This window comes from Diaphorina citri, unplaced genomic scaffold (assembly GCF_000475195.1).
Source record: "Diaphorina citri unplaced genomic scaffold, Diaci psyllid genome assembly version 1.1 scaffold1027, whole genome shotgun sequence".
NCBI lineage: Eukaryota > Metazoa > Arthropoda > Insecta > Hemiptera > Psyllidae > Diaphorina > Diaphorina citri.
Genome location: NW_007378457.1, coordinates 13,729 through 33,932, shown reverse-complemented (window position 1 = coordinate 33,932; position 20,204 = coordinate 13,729). Strand labels below are relative to the sequence as shown.

Below are 20,204 nucleotides of genomic sequence, written 5' to 3'. Positions count from 1 at the left end.
TAAGCGCTTCAATTATTGCTTAATGCAAGAAACTTAAACTCAAATTGTAGCGGACATCAGAGGAATATTTTTGAACCCCCGTTAACCCGTTTCTGTCTCTCCCTCAGGTTGTTCTGTGCGCGCTGGTAGCCGCAAGCACCGCGGCCCCCGCCAACACCAAGCGTAGCATCTACGCCTACTCCCCCTACGCTTACAATGGGTACGCCCCAGCCCCCTACTTCTACGCCCCTCGCCCCATCACCGGATTCTCCTACTCGGTAGCCGAGACCGCCCCTGTCGTGTCCTATGCTGCTGCCCCTGCTCTCCCCTATCCTGCCCCTGCCTACGCCTACTCAGGTAAGTAAACTGCCCCTACGCCTACTCAGGTAAATTGAGAATGCTTGAGGTTGTGGTTACGTACCGGGTTGGGGAAGGCAAGGTTGGTAAACTTGCCTTGTTTTTCAGTTACCACTCCCATTCCAAACTGTAGAAAGAATATCCTGTCTCACCTAGTCCGAGCTCATCTCAACCCGGTACATAACCACAACCTGAGTCGCGCGACATAGGTCTCCTAGCTAGTGTGAGAGGTGGCCCAGTTGGCCTACCTCTGTGGCCGAGTGGTCAAGAGCACTGATTCTGAACCCGGAGGTGCTGGGTTCAAATCCCGGTCAGGGCGGAAATTTTCTAACCAGACTTTTCCGTTCTTGGATAGGCATGGATATAAAAGAGTGTGCCTTGAAGTAATGCGTAAGCGGTTATTTAGTCAACATGCATTTTAATTTATCTTTGCTATTTATTATTCTAAATTCTGGAGGTAACAGGTCATATATTTTTGGTCCTAAATGTGTGAACTGTCTCTGTAAAAGTGTTGTATGGGACTGTAATGTTCGAGTTAACCCAGTTTGTCTCGTATTATATGAGTTTGTTACAAATGACCATTTATAATCATGTTTAATACTGAAGAAACATAATTTGTAAATATAAATATCTTGAATTGATGGAACGTTAAAGGTAGAGTAAAGTAATCCTAAATATATACAGCCCCTTGTGTAACTGACTGACTGACTCACTGACTCACTCACTCATACTAATTCTAACCCACTTCTAGACGTGCTAGGAAGATGCGGTTTTCACCATTGGATTCCTTATTTTTTGTACATACTGAGAAAAATCGAAAACCCCAGAAATTCCAAACCGTTCCCGAGATATTGACGTTTTTTAGTCCCCCCATAAGAAATACACGGGGAACACGTTTTAAATGAATTATTTAAGGTGCATATAACTCTGTCATTTGAATTCTGCTCTTTTTCAAGGAATAATTACGATAAGGAAGAATGTTTTTTTAAGGAATAATTTCTAATATTCTGTTTTTGTTATCACAGTTCTCGAGATATTTAGTCAACATGCATTTTAATTTATCTTTGCTATTTATTATTCTAAATTCTGGGTTGACAGGGCCAGTACTGTCTCAGTTTAACGTCCCGAAGCGTGCTTTACTTTACTAGTAGCTAAAACTGTCTTATTACAATGTCCAGCCCCTCCTGCACCAATTGTAGCTCCCGCACCAATTGTAGCTGCCCCATCCGTAGCAGTTCCAGTAGTGGCCGAGGCCCCAGTCAAATCTCAATATCACTCTCAGGATGAGTTGGGTCAGGCTAGATACGGCCATGACGAACCAGGACAATCTCACCATGCTATCCAGGTATGATTATTATTAAAATAATAATAATGAAAAAAAGATGACGCATATGGTCTGTGTCGTAGCATGCCCATCCCGTAGTATGCCTCTTATCAGATGGGCGAGAAGAGACACAATACTTCCATTTAGGAGCTGGGTCAACACGAGAACACCAGAAAGTAATCGTTGAAATAGGTATATGTTCCCCCCCCCCTTCTTGTCTTCAAGGGGTTTATTGAAGGAAATTGTAACTGCTAAGGTCGTATTATCTCGAAAGCGAATAAGGAAGACAGGATAGGAGAAAGCCAGCCGTTCGGAGAATGAATCTCATCTGGGTATCTTGGTTATTATTGCCCATGGTTAAATGTTCTCCTCGTTTGTTATGTCCAGGATGCTGCTGGTAACAAGTACGGTACCTTCAGTTACATCAAGCCAGACGGCAAGGTCTCCATCACCCAATACTCTGCTGACCATGAAGGTTACAAGGTGGCTTCCAACGACCTTCCAGTCGCCCCTGGTAGCCCTGCCCCTGCCCAGCCCCCTGCTCCAGTAGTCCCTGTAGTACCAGTCGAACCTATTGTTCCTGTGGTACAAGCTGACCCCATCGCCCCTGCTGTCGTACAAGCTGACCCCATCGTACCCGCTGTGGTTGCTGCCCCTGTCCCCGCCGCTCCAGCCCCACAAGCTGACCCCAGTGATGATACTATCGAAGTAGAGAACGTTGAGAGATCCAAGCGTGATGTCAAATCCAAGTCTCGCTCCAGAAGATCCGTCGTCCTGCCCAACGGCTACCTGGCTGATACCCCAGAAGTTGCTGCTGCCAAGGCTGCTCACTTTGCTGAACATGCCAAGCGAACCACCCCCTACTTCAGCTCTCCACTGGATTACTACCCCTACGCTCTGACTGGCTACCCTTACGCGCCCCTCGCCTACTCTGCCTTCCCCTACGCTGCCTATCCCTACACTTACCCCGCCTACGCCTACGCCCCAGCGGTCACTGCTGACGGCTACTTGGCTGACACCCCTGAGGTCGCCGCTGCCAAGGCTGCTCACTTTGCTGAACACGCAATCGCTCGTTCCCGTGCCCGCAGAGACACCAAGACCAAGCGCTCCCCAGCCCACACCCCAGCTGACACAGCACCTCTAGTCCCCGGTGTACCAGTTCGTCCCGGCTATGCACCAGAGTACAACGCTGTCACCTACTCCCGGCCCGTGGACCCGTCTGCTCCCATTGTCCCTCTAGTTCCTGTCCCTGCTGCTACCGGTGTCAAGACCCCAGCTCAGGCCTACGAGCGCCCCATTGCTCACTAAACCCACACACAACACAACCTCTCTCTTGTTCCCATGAGATCTGTTTCGTATGCCAATCCTCACACACCTCTGGTTCCTGTGACGTCATAGACAAACCGTTGACGTCATTCATAGACACTCCAAGAGGTGGAAAAGTGAACGAATTGGACAAGGCGATGAATAACGAAACGAATTTTGTCGAAATAAGAAGTCCGAACACATACACCCTTCATTTCCCCCGTAGTCTGTAACGTTACCAATACTGCCTTTGCTTCTCAGGTTTCTAACACTGCCTTATGACGAGCGCGCCTATTTTGTGTACAGTGTAAAATATTGCGCACTTGTCTATGTCTGTGTGTGCGCTAAAGTTCGCTCCGCTGATCTTTCGCGCTCTTCCAAATGTTTTCCAAACAAATAAACGTGTAAGCAAGAAACTAGAAAAGTTTCAAAATACAATAATTGTTGGAATATTTCTTTTTCTGCATGCGAAATTTTATAAATTACAATTAACAATGTTATAGTAAAGTATTTGAGCTTAAAATCAAGCAATTAAATAGCTCGTTGAACGTAACATTACCAGCCTAGTTAGCTTAGTTGGTAGTGCGTCTGCCTTGTAAGCGCCAGGTCGCGGGTTCGATTCCCGCCCGGGGTGGATTTTATCCTGATGGGATCATGTTTGTTCTCCCCCCCTCCCGATTCTTTCCCCCCCCCCCCCGGTTTCACGATGAGAGGAGTAAAGATATGGAATCTCAAGCAGCAAAGTCATCGTGTCATTGTACAATATTGCAATGTGACGTATGACGCACACTGTGGTGGAAAACGAAAATAACACACAAATGGAGGATCATGCGGTCTTGCATACAGGGTGACACAAATGGAGGATCATGCGGTCTTGCATGCGGGGTGTCCAAAAATTAACGTACCTACCAAATGAGATAACACGAGGTGTGATAGAGGGAAAGTTACAGTTGTAACTGCTAAGGGACGCCCAGCCTGAGTGGAGCTGGGAAAGCCAGCGATTGCCCAGATGGCAAATGGTCACCCATCCGGATGGGACGATAAGACCTTAGCAGTTACAGTTCCCTCTATCAAAGCTCTAACCCCCGGGGTGACAAAGTAATAGTAATAATAGTGCTTATTTATACTGCTCGCATAGGACTGAAAAGTCCCTTTACTCCAGCAGTAGGCTACTACTATTATTGTGGTCAAATTCTCAAATTATATGAGGATAAAATTCCATACCTCGGCTGGGATTGAACCCACGCCGTCCTGTTTACCAGGCGAGCGCCTTGACCACTACACCACCGAGGCAGGTTTGTTAGGTTTGATAAGGAACTGTAACAAAGGAGGTATATCGTCCCGAAAGCGAAGCGAGCAGGACAGAATAGGTGAGAAAGCCAGCCGTTTCGAGAACGAAGGTTATCCGTGATAAAGTTCGCATCGAGAGATTTTTGTACACCCTATACTTATTTCTACGTACATGTAAAATAATATATGAGTACCATTTTGATGCATAATACAAAGACGGAATAAAGAACGGCAATGGGTCAAGACGCTCGTCTGGTAAACTGGAGGACGAGGGTTCCACCTTAGCCCAGTCATGGAATTTTATCCTGAATAAGCCAGTCGTTTCGACAGCAAACCTTATCTGTTAAAGTCCGCTCCGGACGGAAATCGAACCTGCAATTTAGCACTTATAAGACGGGCGCGCTACCTTCCGAGCTAACTAGGCTGGCTAAGATAGCCAAAGTCCACTGTCATTTAACCAATCAGATTGCTGCTAGAGACACGACTAACTTGTTAAAATTTTTGTTTAAAGCTTCCTATTAAAGTTGCCAAATTGCCAGCCTGGTTAGCTTAGTTGGTAGTGCGTCTGCCTTGTAAGCGCTCGGCCGCGGGTTCGATTCCCGCCCGGGGCGGATTTTATCCTGATGGGATAATGTTCGTTCTCGGAACGGCTGGCTTTCTCCTATCCTGTCTTCCTTCTCTCTCCACCAATTATCTATAACATGGGTAGGTATTGGACTTGTGTGTGGTTTGTTTTGAAGGTTTATGGGCTCAGGATTTTGTAATAGGAGACAGTAGACAGTCTAATATATTTTTTTTCTCATTTTTTTCCGAACTATGAGCAAAATAGATAAATGAGAAATTATCAAAGCAATAATAACTGTCTATATTGCCATAAAATTAATTAGCAGATAAACATGTCCAAATCTAGTGGACTTAATTGACCAAACCTAATGGAGGAACTGTTGTCAGACTGTCAGACGAATATAAACATCAAGTTTACATCCTATGTAATAGAGTAGGTCTACATTCTGCATGTATTGTAGATTGACTTGGTGGAATGAATGCCATAATAATTGTATAATTATCTACAGGGAAATAGAAAGCATGCCCGATTCCCATCGCTCCTTCAATTTTTCATATTCTCATCTCAAAGCCAGCCCCTGATATCGATAATATGTAAGTGGTAGTGGTAAGTAATCTTCAAAAATAGAACTAAAGGTGTGATAGTAAAGAGAAGTAAATAAAGAACAGTGTAATTTCAAAGTAATTAACACGAGTTTATAACTATTATATTCTGACTTTTAAAGATATGTAATTTCTAAAGGTCAATATAGTCATTACTATTGTTCTTCATGTCACAAGGCAAAGTTTTAGTATAATTTACACAATTTAGACCTAGACCTAGAAGTCAAAGTCAAAACTACAAGATTTATCTACTGTTATGGGTATTGGATAATCTCTATAATTTTCCCAATTTATTATCTAACATTAGGTAGCCACTCCTCACACCTCACACTGTCACTGTAGGATGTTAGGTAGGTACAGTAATAGAACAATCTGTTCTAGTAGGTAATAATAGGTATTATAAAACTTTATAAAACGTTTGGTAGAGTTCTAAAAAACTTTTCATTTCCAAAAAGCCCAAATAGGTAAGTTCTTCCAAATAATATTTTGGGTTTCAAATAAATAATTCAATGGATATCTTAGAGTTTGATAAAGACATTGCATAAAATAATGTGAAGGTATAATAAGTAGGTACCTACCTATACATTAGTAGGGTAAGGTATCTAATAGGTGATTGGATTTAATATTTGGATTTTAATGTCTAATTATGTAGGTAATTAGGTATGCATAATGCTATAATGTATAATAGTGTATACCTAAACACCTAGATAGATATACCTAGGTATTCTCTTTTCAATTGTTTTGTATCGGTATCTTCCTACGTGTTTTGAGATTAATTCTATTATAGTTGTAGTCAAAAGACAAAGTTACATGTTGGAATGACCTCTATGTTAAAATATTTACGTTCTGAACTTCCACGTAGGTTTTGCTGAAATTTTTACAATCAAATTCCTCGACCTTTTGCTCTTTTCATTAAGAAATGGCTGTAATTTATCTTTTGTAACTTTGTACCTATTGTTTATCAACAAAATCTTACAGGGTTGTAAAAGTTAGGTAGGTAGGTAGGTACATAAAAATATGTGGGTAGTGGGTTTCTAAGGCCAGGAATTTCTGATGTTGGTTGATAGATTAGATGGCTCTTGATTTTGAGAGACTTTTGTAAATGTAAATGCAGTTTCTTTGTGTTATTATGTCACAACTTTGGTGCTCACTGCAGCATTGTAGGATTTTTCCAATATCTCAATAATCCTAAAATCCAATGTTTACCTACCATGCTGGCACCGGTCGCTATGCGCATTATATTACATAGCTACTCATTTTCCTCACGAGGCTGAGTGGGCCCCGCAACAGCCAGTCACGGTATCAATCATTTGCATGATACAAATTTCTTGACCCCGCCGGGAATCGAACCCGGGTCTCCCGTGTGCAAGGCGAGCGCAGTGACCACTACGCCATGGGAGCTGACTATCAGAGAGGTAATACCCTTCCATGTACAATAGACTCCTCCAAGTGTAAGAAGATGTTCAATTTTGCGTAGGATAGTGGTGTGGATGGAAAATGAGGACCCTATAAAAGTTTCTTTTTTTTCAACTTTTTATTCTTTTCATTTAGGTTTGATAAGGGAACTGTAACTACTGAGGTCTTATCATCCGGAAATCGAAGAGAAGAGACCCAGCCGTTCCGAGAACGAACATTATCCATTCAGGATAAAATCCGCCCCGGGCGGGAATCGAACCCGCAGCCTAGCTCCTACAAGGCCAACGCGCTAACCAAGCTAACTAGGCTGGCAGTTTTAAGTTTTGTTTAGTTTTCTTTTTGTCTTAAAATGAAACATTGTAAATTGGGTTTAATCCCGTTATTTAATAAAATAAAATAAAATAATTATTTTCATTTTTATTATTTTCAGTGAAACCGGTAGCGACGTGCGTCAAGAGCCTGCGTCTGACGCGCGATGACTTCGAAATCGTCAAGGTCATAGGTCGCGGTGCATTTGGCGAAGTATGTGTTGTGCGCATGCGTGGTACAGATCGCGTGTTTGCTATGAAGATACTGAACAAGTGGGAGATGCTGAAACGCGCCGAGACAGCATGCTTTCAGGTAAAACTATGGGTTGTGTTAATGTCAGTATGTGTGGTGCGCATGCGTGGTACAGATCGCGTGTTTGCTATGAAGATACTGAACAAGTGGGAGATGCTGAAACGCGCCGAGACAGCATGCTTTCAGGTAAAACTATGGGTTGTGTTAATGTCAGTATGTGTGGTGCGCATGCGTGGTACAGATCGCGTGTTTGCTATGAAGATACTGAACAAGTGGGAGATGCTGAAACGCGCCGAGACAGCATGCTTTCAGGTAAAACTATGGGTTGTGTTAATGTCAGTATGTGTGGTGCGCATGCGTGGTACAGATCGCGTGTTTGCTATGAAGATACTGAACAAGTGGGAGATGCTGAAACGCGCCGAGACAGCATGCTTTCAGGTAAAACTATGGGTTGTGTTAATGTCAGTATGTGTGGTGCGCATGCGTGGTACAGATCGCGTGTTTGCTATGAAGATACTGAACAAGTGGGAGATGCTGAAACGCGCCGAGACAGCATGCTTTCAGGTAAAACTATGGGTTGTGTTAATGTCAGTATGTGTGGTGCGCATGCGTGGTACAGATCGCGTGTTTGCTATGAAGATACTGAACAAGTGGGAGATGCTGAAACGCGCCGAGACAGCATGCTTTCAGGTAAAACTATGGGTTGTGTTAATGTCAGTATGTGTGGTGCGCATGCGTGGTACAGATCGCGTGTTTGCTATGAAGATACTGAACAAGTGGGAGATGCTGAAACGCGCCGAGACAGCATGCTTTCAGGTAAAACTATGGGTTGTGTTAATGTCAGTATGTGTGGTGCGCATGCGTGGTACAGATCGCGTGTTTGCTATGAAGATACTGAACAAGTGGGAGATGCTGAAACGCGCCGAGACAGCATGCTTTCAGGTAAAACTATGGGTTGTGTTAATGTCAGTATGTGTGGTGCGCATGCGTGGTACAGATCGCGTGTTTGCTATGAAGATACTGAACAAGTGGGAGATGCTGAAACGCGCCGAGACAGCATGCTTTCAGGTAAAACTATGGGTTGTGTTAATGTCAGTATGTGTGGTGCGCATGCGTGGTACAGATCGCGTGTTTGCTATGAAGATACTGAACAAGTGGGAGATGCTGAAACGCGCCGAGACAGCATGCTTTCAGGTAAAACTATGGGTTGTGTTAATGTCAGTATGTGTGGTGCGCATGCGTGGTACAGATCGCGTGTTTGCTATGAAGATACTGAACAAGTGGGAGATGCTGAAACGCGCCGAGACAGCATGCTTTCAGGTAAAACTATGGGTTGTGTTAATGTCAGTATGTGTGGTGCGCATGCGTGGTACAGATCGCGTGTTTGCTATGAAGATACTGAACAAGTGGGAGATGCTGAAACGCGCCGAGACAGCATGCTTTCAGGTAAAACTATGGGTTGTGTTAATGTCAGTATGTGTGGTGCGCATGCGTGGTACAGATCGCGTGTTTGCTATGAAGATACTGAACAAGTGGGAGATGCTGAAACGCGCCGAGACAGCATGCTTTCAGGTAAAACTATGGGTTGTGTTAATGTCAGTATGTGTGGTGCGCATGCGTGGTACAGATCGCGTGTTTGCTATGAAGATACTGAACAAGTGGGAGATGCTGAAACGCGCCGAGACAGCATGCTTTCAGGTAAAACTATGGGTTGTGTTAATGTCAGTATGTGTGGTGCGCATGCGTGGTACAGATCGCGTGTTTGCTATGAAGATACTGAACAAGTGGGAGATGTTGAAACGCGCCGAGACAGCATGCTTTCAGGTAAAACTATGGGTTGTGTTAATGTCAGTATGTGTGGTGCGCATGCGTGGTACAGATCGCGTGTTTGCTATGAAGATACTGAACAAGTGGGAGATGTTGAAACGCGCCGAGACAGCATGCTTTCAGGTAAAACTATGGGTTGTGTTAATGTCAGTATGTGTAGTGCGCATGCGTGGTACAGATCGCGTGTTTGCTATGAAGATACTGAACAAGTGGGAGATGTTGAAACTCGCCGAGACAGCATGCTTTCAGGTAAATGAAGACGCTGGAACTAGGCCTGACTTAGTTGGCGTTTGGCGTACCGTCATGCGCTTTGATACGTCGCTTTTCAGGACGGGCATCGCTTCGAACGCTTGATGTTCGAAGCAACCCTTCCTTAAAATATTTGTCGAGCGGATTTCGAACACAATCAAATGTCTTCTGACAGTTTCATTTGTCCATACACGGTGGGTTTTTGAGTCAGCTATGTGTGATACATTCCTAGGGTTATCATGCCCATGATTAATTCACCGGGTATGGAGTTTGATATTCATACGCGACTTGAAAAAGTTCATACTGGATAAATGTTCACGCAACTTCAAACTTCAGAAATATTAAATGTTCTTTGTGTAGGTACACTTAATTATCTCATTAAAAATAAAGATCATACACAAAAAGCTCATTCCAAAACTTAGGTGGGGCGGCAAACAGCCCTGAAAGGATAGGTCAAACGTTTTTTATTACACTTAAGGCCTCGTCCCCCTAAACGAATTCCAAATCAAAAAAAAAAAAAAAAAAAAAAAAAAAAAAAAAAAAAAAAAAAACGAAACGAAACGAAATTTCTCCAAACCAAATAAATTGGAAGAACAATGGCATAACCAAATATCGAAGCCTCTAATCATTTGACCAAACCTGCCAACGGGGCCAAGCCCTCAGTACATCTGTTGGGATAGAGAAACTTCTTTCTCTTGATGACTCAAAACAGTGGTGTCCAACAGAAGAACATCAGTTAAAAATTAATTTAGAGTTTTGTCATCACCACTGATGGAAAAACATTATTATTTGGGAGTTATGACATCTCCACTGATTAAAAACATGATTTGGGAGTTTTTGCATCTCCACTAAATAAAAACATAATAAAATGGATTTTTTTTTTTTCATCTCCACTAATAATCTATTAATCTCCTTCATATTATCAGTTGTCTTTGGATCGATCTAGCACAGGTTTAGCATCACTTGTGTTCATCGTCACATACGTAAGTACCAGACGAAATACATTGTTCACTTGTTCAGGTCGTAGGATTATTTTATTTGCTATTCTAATTAAGACCCACGTGAGAAATTTGTGACAAATTTATTAGGATGGCCTTGAATATTGGTATCAGAGTTTCATTTTTTAGCACAATAACCCAGATTTTATATCTTCTCAAGTCCTCCGCTGGCCGAACATCAGAAATTATCTAGGTACATATTAGCTATATGTATTCTGCCACTTCTTGTCTTATTCATCCTACATTTTCAGATCTCCCTTTTTTACTTTTTTTCGTTATTTTGTTCATTATTGTTATTATTTTTAACTATTTCTTCATTATTATTGTATTGATCTACCTATTTTGTTCTTCTTCTTTTTTTTTTTCGTAATCATTTTATCCATCTTCTCCTTATAATCAATTCCATCATTTTTTTTTTTTACATTATCTTCTTAAATATCCCTAAAATATTTTCGTCTTTTTCACATTTTTCTTCTAGCTCTTCTCATTCAGTTTCGTTTTCTACCATAATCTCCTAGTAGTCTTCTTCTTCTTCTTCTCCTTCTTCTTCTTTTCCTCCTTCTTCAGTTTCGTTTTCTATCAACGGTATCGTCTTCCTCTTATAGTGTTCTTTCTTCTTCTTTGTCGTCCAAAAAAGAAAGCTAAGAAATCTTTCTCTGGTCTTCTTCAGCGATCTCTTCGATTCTGAAGGTCGAATTCCTCAGGCCTAGCCCTTCCCATGTTATTTTCTCCGTAGGTACATAGGTACATACATATCTACCGAGTAATATTCTATCCTCTAATTCTATTACCATCACTATAAATTATTGTTCTTATTGTATTTGTTTGATTGATAGCTATATGATAATGATGTTTATTGTGTTTGTTATTCGTTAAGTATTGGTATTTTTTATTTCAGTTTTATTCGTAGCAATATTGTTAGTGGAGATGTCAAAATTCCCGATTATCTTTAAAATGTATTAGTGGAGATGACAAAACACCCGATATTAATTTCAATTTTTAGTTAAGATGCTAAAATTACCAATTTAAATTGCAACAGTTAGTGGAGATGCCAAAACTACCAATATATTAAATTCAACTGTCAGTGGAGATGCCAAAACTACCAATATATTAAATTCAACTGTTGGTGGAGATGTCAAAACTACCAATAAGTACCTATTGTTTTCAATTGTTAGTGGAGATGTCAAAATTACCAATATTACCTAAATTCAATTTTGTTAGAGGAGATGTCACAACTCCTCAATGATGGAAGGTTTGATTCGTTTTGAATTTTAGATTAGCAGATGGTGTGTTTCATATCAATGTATTTCTATAAAACGCCTTAGACTGTATTTCAAAGTATGTAATATGCAATGACCGAGTCATACGCATTGTTGTTGTATTTGTTGAATTTCCTAAATACAAGGCTCTTGCAACAAACTAAAGATGAATGCATAACGTATGAATGTTTCACCTTTAAATTATTTGATTGGCCAGCCATAGTTAGCTTTATTGGTAGCTCGTCTGTCTTGAATTTTGAGCACTAGATCTCGGGTTCGATTCCCGCCCGGGACGGATCTTATCCTAATCGGGTATTGTTTGTTCTTAGAACGGCTGGCTTTCTCCTATCCTGTCTTCCTTTTCTCTTCAATATCGGGACGATAAGACCTTAGCAGTAATTAAGTTCCCTCTCTCAAGTCTTAAACCTCTTGGAAAAAAACCCACTAATTGTGGAAGCGGCCAAAGAAATCATAAGATAAGGCCCGTCAATTGATCTATCGACGGACAGCAAAAAATATTGTTATTGTTGTGATATACAAATTATTCAATTGTTGTTGTATTGTTGTACCCACTCATTGTGCCTGGGAAGTATAACTATATAAGCAGTGGAGCATAGTAGTGAGAAGTTCTATAATATGTTATATTTTGTACTTTACACTGCACAAGTGTACATCACTGTCTTCACCCTCCTGTATTAACATCTCCCCTTCTTATTCTCCTATCCTGTCTTCCTTCTCTCTTCGATTTCGGGACGATAAGACCAGAGCAGTTACAGTTCCCTCTGTCAAACCTCTTAAAAAATAATAAAAAAAAACTCACTGTTTAAAGTCTCCCAGCAAGACTCTGTAAATATGATCAACAGCAACATTAACTAAGTACAAGTATTTTATTGTGAGGAGGATATCAACATTGTTATGAGTAATTACTTTCTCCTTACACTATACAGGATGTAACAGAGACTCTGGTGTGGAATCTTTTATTCTGGGACTCTGTTACAGAGTGTCTCTGAGAATTGAGAACTAAATTTCGTTCAAGATAAGTGTGAGCCTGGAAAATTGTAGAATAGAATAGAATACACCTTGTTTATCCTGCTGGGATAGGTGTTAGCTAATTAGCTATACCTACTTCATAAAAAATTGTAAGGCTCATTTTTGTACCATGTAAATCAAAGCTGAGTACATTCACCAAATCGTCTTCATTTTCTTTGCCTTTCCCCGTGTACAGACGGGGTCGGCGTTTTTCGTCAGCCTCTCAATCAGCCGTAACCAGGGTGATTGCTTTGGGCTGACCTTTGGTTTTGGCTACAAATTTTACGTTCCTTCGAGTACTTTTACCAAATGTAAACAAAAAACTAGGAAAAAACTTCATCACTGCTGAGATTTTCCAGATATCTAGATGGTCACCTGTCGGATAGCAATCACACACAACGTTGCCTGACTCAAGTGATACATTGGGAAATGGTACATTTACTGTGCTATTACCTTTCTTAACTTTTAAGCAGAAGAGATTCTAAACATTCAGCCTAGTCTGCCTTGTAAGCGTCAGGTCGCAGGTTTGATTCTCGCCCGGGGCGAACTTTATCATAAACAGATAAGCTAAGTTGAATACATCTGTTCCCGGCGAATCACTGAAGTAACACTGAGTATGGTTGGTATCTGGACGGGTGGCCGTATTTGACGGCACGTTTTTCTGGTTATTTCGCGAATCAAAATTCACGAGACGAAAAATGGACTTTGTCTCGCCTCAACAGTGAAGAGAGAAGAAAGACAGGATAGAAAAAAGCCAGCCGATCCGAGAACGAACCTTATCTGTTTAGGATAAAACTCGCTCGGGGCGGGAATCGAACCAGAGAGCCAGAGCTTACAAGGCAGACGAGCTACTCTCTAAGCTATAACTAGGCTGGCATATTGAAATAATGTGTCACATAGTCGTAAAGATGTTCCCCTGGTGACGATGAAAGAAACAATGTTATTTTCTTCAATGGAGAAGTGATATACAGAAAATATTTGAAGAATGTCTTGAACAATACGAACACATTGGTGAAAAGAAATTGTGTTAGGAGACACAAAGAAAGAGGTGTTGATATCTCGCTTGATATATACCTAATGTAAGATAAAACACGCAGTTATTCGTAGTTTGTACACTTTTTATTGCTAAAAACTTGTGTAGCGAAGAGCATCTAGCGCAGGGATTTTGTGAATTTATTTGTAAGTATTAAAGCAGAGCCTTTTCACAACTTTTTGTGAATATCACAGCATTTGGTACTACGTGCTTCCTTTGCAATCCATTTCCATCTATCAATAATCTTTTTATACTGGTAAGGAAGAATGGCGCCATGGCAATATGGCATTTGAACTTCTTTGATGATGGACTAGGGGCAGAAAGTGTGACAAAAAGCTTCTCACCAAATCCATCTACCTCACCTTAGACTCACGTAGTACCCACACTACCCACACTTCGGCCCACATGTAGGGTCGATAGCGGTTCCTAAACTTTTACTGACCCACAGTTCAACCATCTGGGCTACCAATCAATCAATCTCAAATTAGGTAGCTATTTGTGATAAAGAAGAGCTTTTTCACAACTTTTGTGGATACCACAGCTTTACAAACTGCTACCTTTGCAATCGATTTCCATATACAAAATATACATATTTCAGTAGTCTTCTTACACTGGTGATGCCGCCACTTGTCGCTACAGACTCTAAGCACAGAGTCGAAAAAACTTCAACCCCGCCGGGAATCGAATCCAGGACCTCCAGCGTGCAAGCCTAGTGTGATACCCACTTGGCCACAGAGGTTGCTTTTTCGCATGCAAACATTACAAACTTTTCTACTTTCATGACCTATTATTTAAGGGACCCAATCAGCGTCTAAACTCTAAAGGACAACTAACTAGTATTGACTGGCCATGGAAATTGATACAAATCCCAAAAAGCTTCGCGGGCCATAAAAATGGTCTGGCGGAACACATGTGGCCCGCGGGCCGCCAGTTGGAAATCCCTGATCTAGCGCATGCGCATAGTGTTAAGATGTGCCTGTTTTGCTCCCTACTTCCTACTAGGTTGAAGTTTTATTCTGTTGTAAGGCACATTGCATAGCTAGAACAGTTGCTAGGCGTGCACACAAAAAGTTCCTTGTTTCCTACCTCATCCTGATTATAGTATTTATAGTTCCCCCCCCCAGTTTGAGAACCTCTGTTCTATTAGTTAGAAAACACAATTTCCTTCTATTTTCAATATTATTTCACATACATATATTTACTCCGTATCGTTCCGGAATTAGAAGCGGTTAAATTTTAGCAAGATCCAACGAAAAAAGAAAAAGTTCGGCGCCAGTTTAGTTAGCTTGGTTGGTAGAGCGTCTGCCTTGTAACCGCTGGGCCGCGGGTTCGATTCCCGCCCGGGGCGGATTTTAGCCTGATGGGATAATGTTCGTTCTCGGAACGGCTGGCTTTCTCCTGTCCTGTCTTCCTTCTCTCTTCGATTTCGGGATGATAAGACCCTAGCAGTTACAGTTCCCTCTGTCAAACCTCTTGAAAAAAAAGTTCGGCTCTCATGGGCTAATGTCTAATAACCTAACCATCCTGTCCAATGAAGTAGGCGTCAATCAAAGCAAATGATATGTTTCAAAAACCAGAAAGAATTTGCCTGTCCACCAGAATCACCACGACCTGACGTGTTTTCTGTTTGGGTTTTTCTTTTCTTTTGTGTGAAGTTGGTTCGGTGGTTTCCCGATTTGGTGATTTGGTAGCGTTGTGATATGTGATACCTACTATTTTATTTGGTTTGTATCTTGGTTGTCCTCTGGAATAAACTAAAGGTTGAAATTAACTAAAGGAAAAGACTTACCTCTTTAGTTTTAACCCATATCATAGGAATATAACGTCTACCTACCTACCTACCCTTCTGCCCTTGGCATCCAACCCACTTCATGTTGTTGTTGTTGTTGTTGTTGTTTTTTTTTAAGAGGTTTGACAGAGGCTCAGAGGAACTGTAACTGCTGATATCTTATCGTACCGAAAGCAAAGAGAGAAGGAACACAGGATAGGAGAAAGCCAGCCGTCCAGAGAACGAACCTTATCTATTAAGGATAAAATTCGCCCCGAGCGGGAATCGAACCCGCGACCTAGCTCTTACAAGACAGACGCGCTACCTTCAAGCTAACTATAACTCGGCTGGCAAACTTCTACTTTTGACAGATGGAGTGTGCGTGACGTGTTCCAATCCACTAAACCCTTTATGTAGGTACGAACCTAGCCAAGGTTTTACAGATATCCAGCTCGAAATGGAGCTACCTACTAAATTTTATGTCTTTACTGGTACTCGAACCCCAGCCTACGGGATCGAACTCACTCCCCGTTCTACTTTCAAATACTCGGAGTAAGTTTTGTGCAGTCTAATTTGTGCCGAAATAATTATGTATTGATAATTACTCTCTCTGTGAAGGCACACGTACCAAATGAAAGCAATTGATTTATTTCACACATTACTACCAGTGGCGACTCGCGAGAGTTTCAAAAGGGAAGCAATAAACCAAAATCTTCTTTTTATCGTAATCCGAGACCATCTCCCCTCTTCTGAAGCTCATTTCCCCTCTGTAAAAGGAAAATACGGGACTTAGTTCAACCACTAGGTGGCGTGGTAGCGCCTGTACTAAACCATTGGAAATCCAAGATGGCGTCTTCTCAAACTTGGCAATGTTTGGGATTTGGACTTCTGAAGAGGGGAAATCGTTGAATATTCCGAAAGCAAAATACGCGTTATCCATCGACCAGTATTCAGTATGCACTTATGCAGATCTACGTGACTACTAAGGTCTTAAGAAGGAGGAGAAGAAGAAGAAGAAGAAGAAGAAGAAGAAGAAGAAGAAGAAGAAGAAGAATACGATGACGACGACGAAGAATGAGGAAAAAACCCTGGAAATACTGAACATACCTGGATGCACATTTCACAAAACACCTCATAAGCTATATCGAATTAATCTAATTATGATTTTTATGTAAACAGATTCACTTTCAGACTCCGAATGCATTTCTCTCATTGGATATTGGATTAGGTTCGATTCCGATAACACCACAATCAATGAATCGAATTAACAAGCCGAGAAATTCGGCGCTTAAGAAACAATAAAGCCTATCAATTGTTTTGGCAACATTTTCACAAGAAAAGCAAAAAAGCCTTTTCTCCGTGAAAACTAAAATGTAGGCCTCCAAAATATTACGACTGAAGAGAAACTTTTTTTTGAAGTGTAACATTCCTAAAATAGAAAGTAAAAATTCGACCATAAAAAATGGTTGGGACCGAGGAGGCTAAGCTTTGTCTTCCTTATCTCTTCGATTTCGGGACGATAAGACCATAGCAGTTACAGTTCCCTCTGTCAAACCTCTTAAAAAAAGAAGAAGATCTTTATGTTATAAATATTTAACTTTAAAGTTTTCAATTTTTCATCTAAATCCTTGAAAAGTATGTTTACAAAAAACGCTGTAACTCATCGAAAAAAAAAAGGTATCACTGCAGTTCACCACGTTCTATTCAAAAAACCGTTTTACGCAAAAAGGGCAAAAAATACATATTTCCCTTTTTGCACCCAGCTCCTCAATTATTCCTGGAATCGAATCTGGGATGGTCTGCAAGGGAAGCGAGTTCATTGATGGTAAAATTGGACCAATCTTGGATCATGGTCACTTTTGTCTTGGTCCTTTTCCAATCGAGAGAATAAACCGCTTAACCTATCTCTCGGATACGCAATCTGATTGGCTGGAAATTTTGAAATCAACCAATGAGATTGCTTCATTCTAGTTAAACTTAAAATAAGTCAAGTTTAAACTTAATTTTGATGGTGGCCTTGAAACTTGAAAGTATCTCTTGATGATTTTAAATTGTTTCTATCTACGAGTTAGTATAACTATCAGTAGGTACTTCTAATCTGATCTTCTCAAACATACTGTAATACTGCATAGGCTATAGGACCTACAGTAAATAATTATCTTCACTCCTCTTCTTCTTTTTTCTTCGCCTTTTCCCGTGTACAGACGGGGTCGGCGTTTTTCGTCACCCTCTCAATCAGCCCTAACTAGGGTGATTGCTTTAAGCTGACATTTGGTTTTGGCTACAAATTTTACGAGTGGATGCAAGGAAATTCTGGCTGGTATGCTCGCTGTTTAGCCAGCCTAGTTAGCTTAGTGCGTCTGCTTTGTAAGCGCTAGGCCGCGAGTTTGATTCCTCTCTCTCTCTCTCTCTCTCTCTCTCTCTCTCTCTCTCTCTCTCTCTCTCTCTCTCTCTCTCTCTCTCTCTCTGTAAAAGATCAAAATAATGGATAGGCAGTATCGATTTATAAGCGCCGGAAATCATAATCTAGTATGAAATAATAGAGACTATATAAATGATAAATCGTGGAATTACTCTAGTGCAATGTATATAATGCATTGTCTGAAATAAATGCCATAATGCATTTTCTGCAGAAATGATAGAATTACCCATCTGTTAATGTGTGCGATGGTGTGGATTAAATTTAATTAGATAGCCATTCAATGAATGAATTAATTAGGTGATTAACCAATTTTATTTACGGGTGACTGTCTAGGTGTCTAGGATGTCATAGAGGCTGCAGACTATTCTGGGGTGCCTTATTAAAGCCAGTGAGTATTTGAAAAAAAAAAACACAAGGATAAGAATACTCCCTATGGATCACTGAAGTTAAGCATGTTGGGCGTGGTTCATTTCCTGATGGGTGACATTTTGCTGCCTTTCCCGACCTCACTCAGGCTGGATGATTCACCTCAAGATTGTCGCCAAATGAAGGATAAAATCCCCACTTAAAAACTTTTGAGTAGAAGAAGAAAAAGAAGAAGAAACACTAAAATACATATTATAGTTATACCTTCATCGATAGGTCAAATGAAACACTGACAGATCCACCAGATGTCTTGTTAGGTGACACATTCCTAGATTCCTACCAATAATGAGAGCTTATAATCATCGAAGTAGGTATTTAGGTAGGTACATAATTATATTCACATATCAATTTATAGGTAGGCAAGTACCTAGATATGTAGGTAGGTATCTAATAGTCATTGTGAAGGTGAATAGTTTAGGTGTCTAACGAAACATACATAGAAATCAGTAGGAATCAATTCTATGAGTATGATAGGTGATCATATAGGTACCCATTGTCATTGCGTAGATTGTGTTGGGCAGTATCAAATTGCGCCGGTAATCCCTTTCAGTAATCAGGATATCAATATGCGCCGACGCAATGAGCTATGAAAAAGGCAAGTACCTATGTAGTAAATTAAAATCAGAGAATATGCAAGTTGGTTAAAAAAAAATCTGGACTCAAGATTGTTGAAAATTTTTTCGCATGTTACTTAACCCTGTCCAAATTAGAAAGTTGTTGGAATTTGTAAATCTGGGGATAAAAAATTGAGACTACCTATACATATAGTGTTTTGTTTTTCATACCACCAAAATACCTATACCTCTTTGGATAGGGTTGATTTCAGACCTGACGCCGACGCAATTCCGTACAAAATCGACGCAATTCCATACAAAATCCACGCAATTTGAACATCACCAGAAAGATGTCCATCTAAGGCACGTACCAACGCGCATCACACACATAGAAGACTAACCACCTAACCATCCATCATTCAAACTAACATCTAACTTACCAACTAACCATCTAATAACCATCAAACTAACCCATGAGGTCCGAGGCCTACAAAGTCGCACCAAACTTGACCAAACCCTTCTCTCTTTTTCGCTGGTATCTCGGTTGCTCCACGTCAGAGTGCATCGTGGATCTGTCTATTACAGTGGTTCTCAAACTTTTTTTTGCATGGCGCCCCCTTTGGGCATATTCTCATTTTTTCACGCCCCCCCCCTCCCCTACCTTACCCAACCCCTCGGTATATTATTTTTACCTATGGGTTTTATGGAGTAACAAAACGAGAATTTGAAACTTTGAGATTTTTTTATAGTCAAGTAAGTAGGTTACCTATTTATAGGTTTTATGAAATAACAAAACGAACCAACCTCAGTGGCTCAAGCAGTTAGCGCGGGAGGAATTTCAGAACTGGAGGTTTATGGTTCGAATCCCTCATAAGGTGAAACAGCAGTGATAATTTAATAAGCAGGGTAGACTAATTTTATTGAGACTAAGTACCTGGTAGGTAATTTTGGTATAAATTTGATTTTTTTTTTTTATAGGAAAAGCTCGCGCCCCCCCCTGATTTGTCTCCACGCCCCCCAGTTTGAGAGCCTCTGAACTAAACTAAATCTTTCTGAATTATTCAACCTCGTTTGCGTGCGCTTCTTTCTGGATTTTCGCCTGCATTGTTTCCAAATGTTCCGCCTGACTATGCTTAATCTTGAATTCCTTGTTCTGCGGGCACCCTACTAAATTTTAGTGACACTAGCTGGGCTCGAACCCCTATCATACCGTTCGTATAGTCACTTACCAGAGCTGGAT

The 20,204-nt window shown here is 41.0% G+C and overlaps 2 protein-coding genes across 2 annotated transcripts; both read left to right on the top strand.

Moving 5' to 3' along the window:
• Nucleotides 1–74: 74 nt before the first annotated feature.
• LOC103513798 (calphotin-like) lies at nt 75–3,420 on the top strand (the record flags this gene model as incomplete). Its single annotated transcript, XM_008478645.3, has 3 exons — nt 75–336; nt 1,515–1,681; nt 2,048–3,420. Coding segments are annotated over 3 exons (1,350 nt in total), but the record flags the coding sequence as incomplete, so codon positions are not given.
• A 3,853-nt stretch (nt 3,421–7,273) lies between these two features.
• LOC113469314 lies at nt 7,274–9,580 on the top strand. The gene is made up of 2 exons (XM_026826902.1): nt 7,274–7,369; nt 7,496–9,580. The coding sequence occupies exon 2, from the start codon at nt 7,502–7,504 to the stop codon at nt 9,578–9,580; it is 2,079 nt and encodes a 692-aa protein (XP_026682703.1). The 5' UTR covers nt 7,274–7,369; nt 7,496–7,501.
• The last annotated feature ends 10,624 nt before the right edge of the window (nt 9,581–20,204 follow it).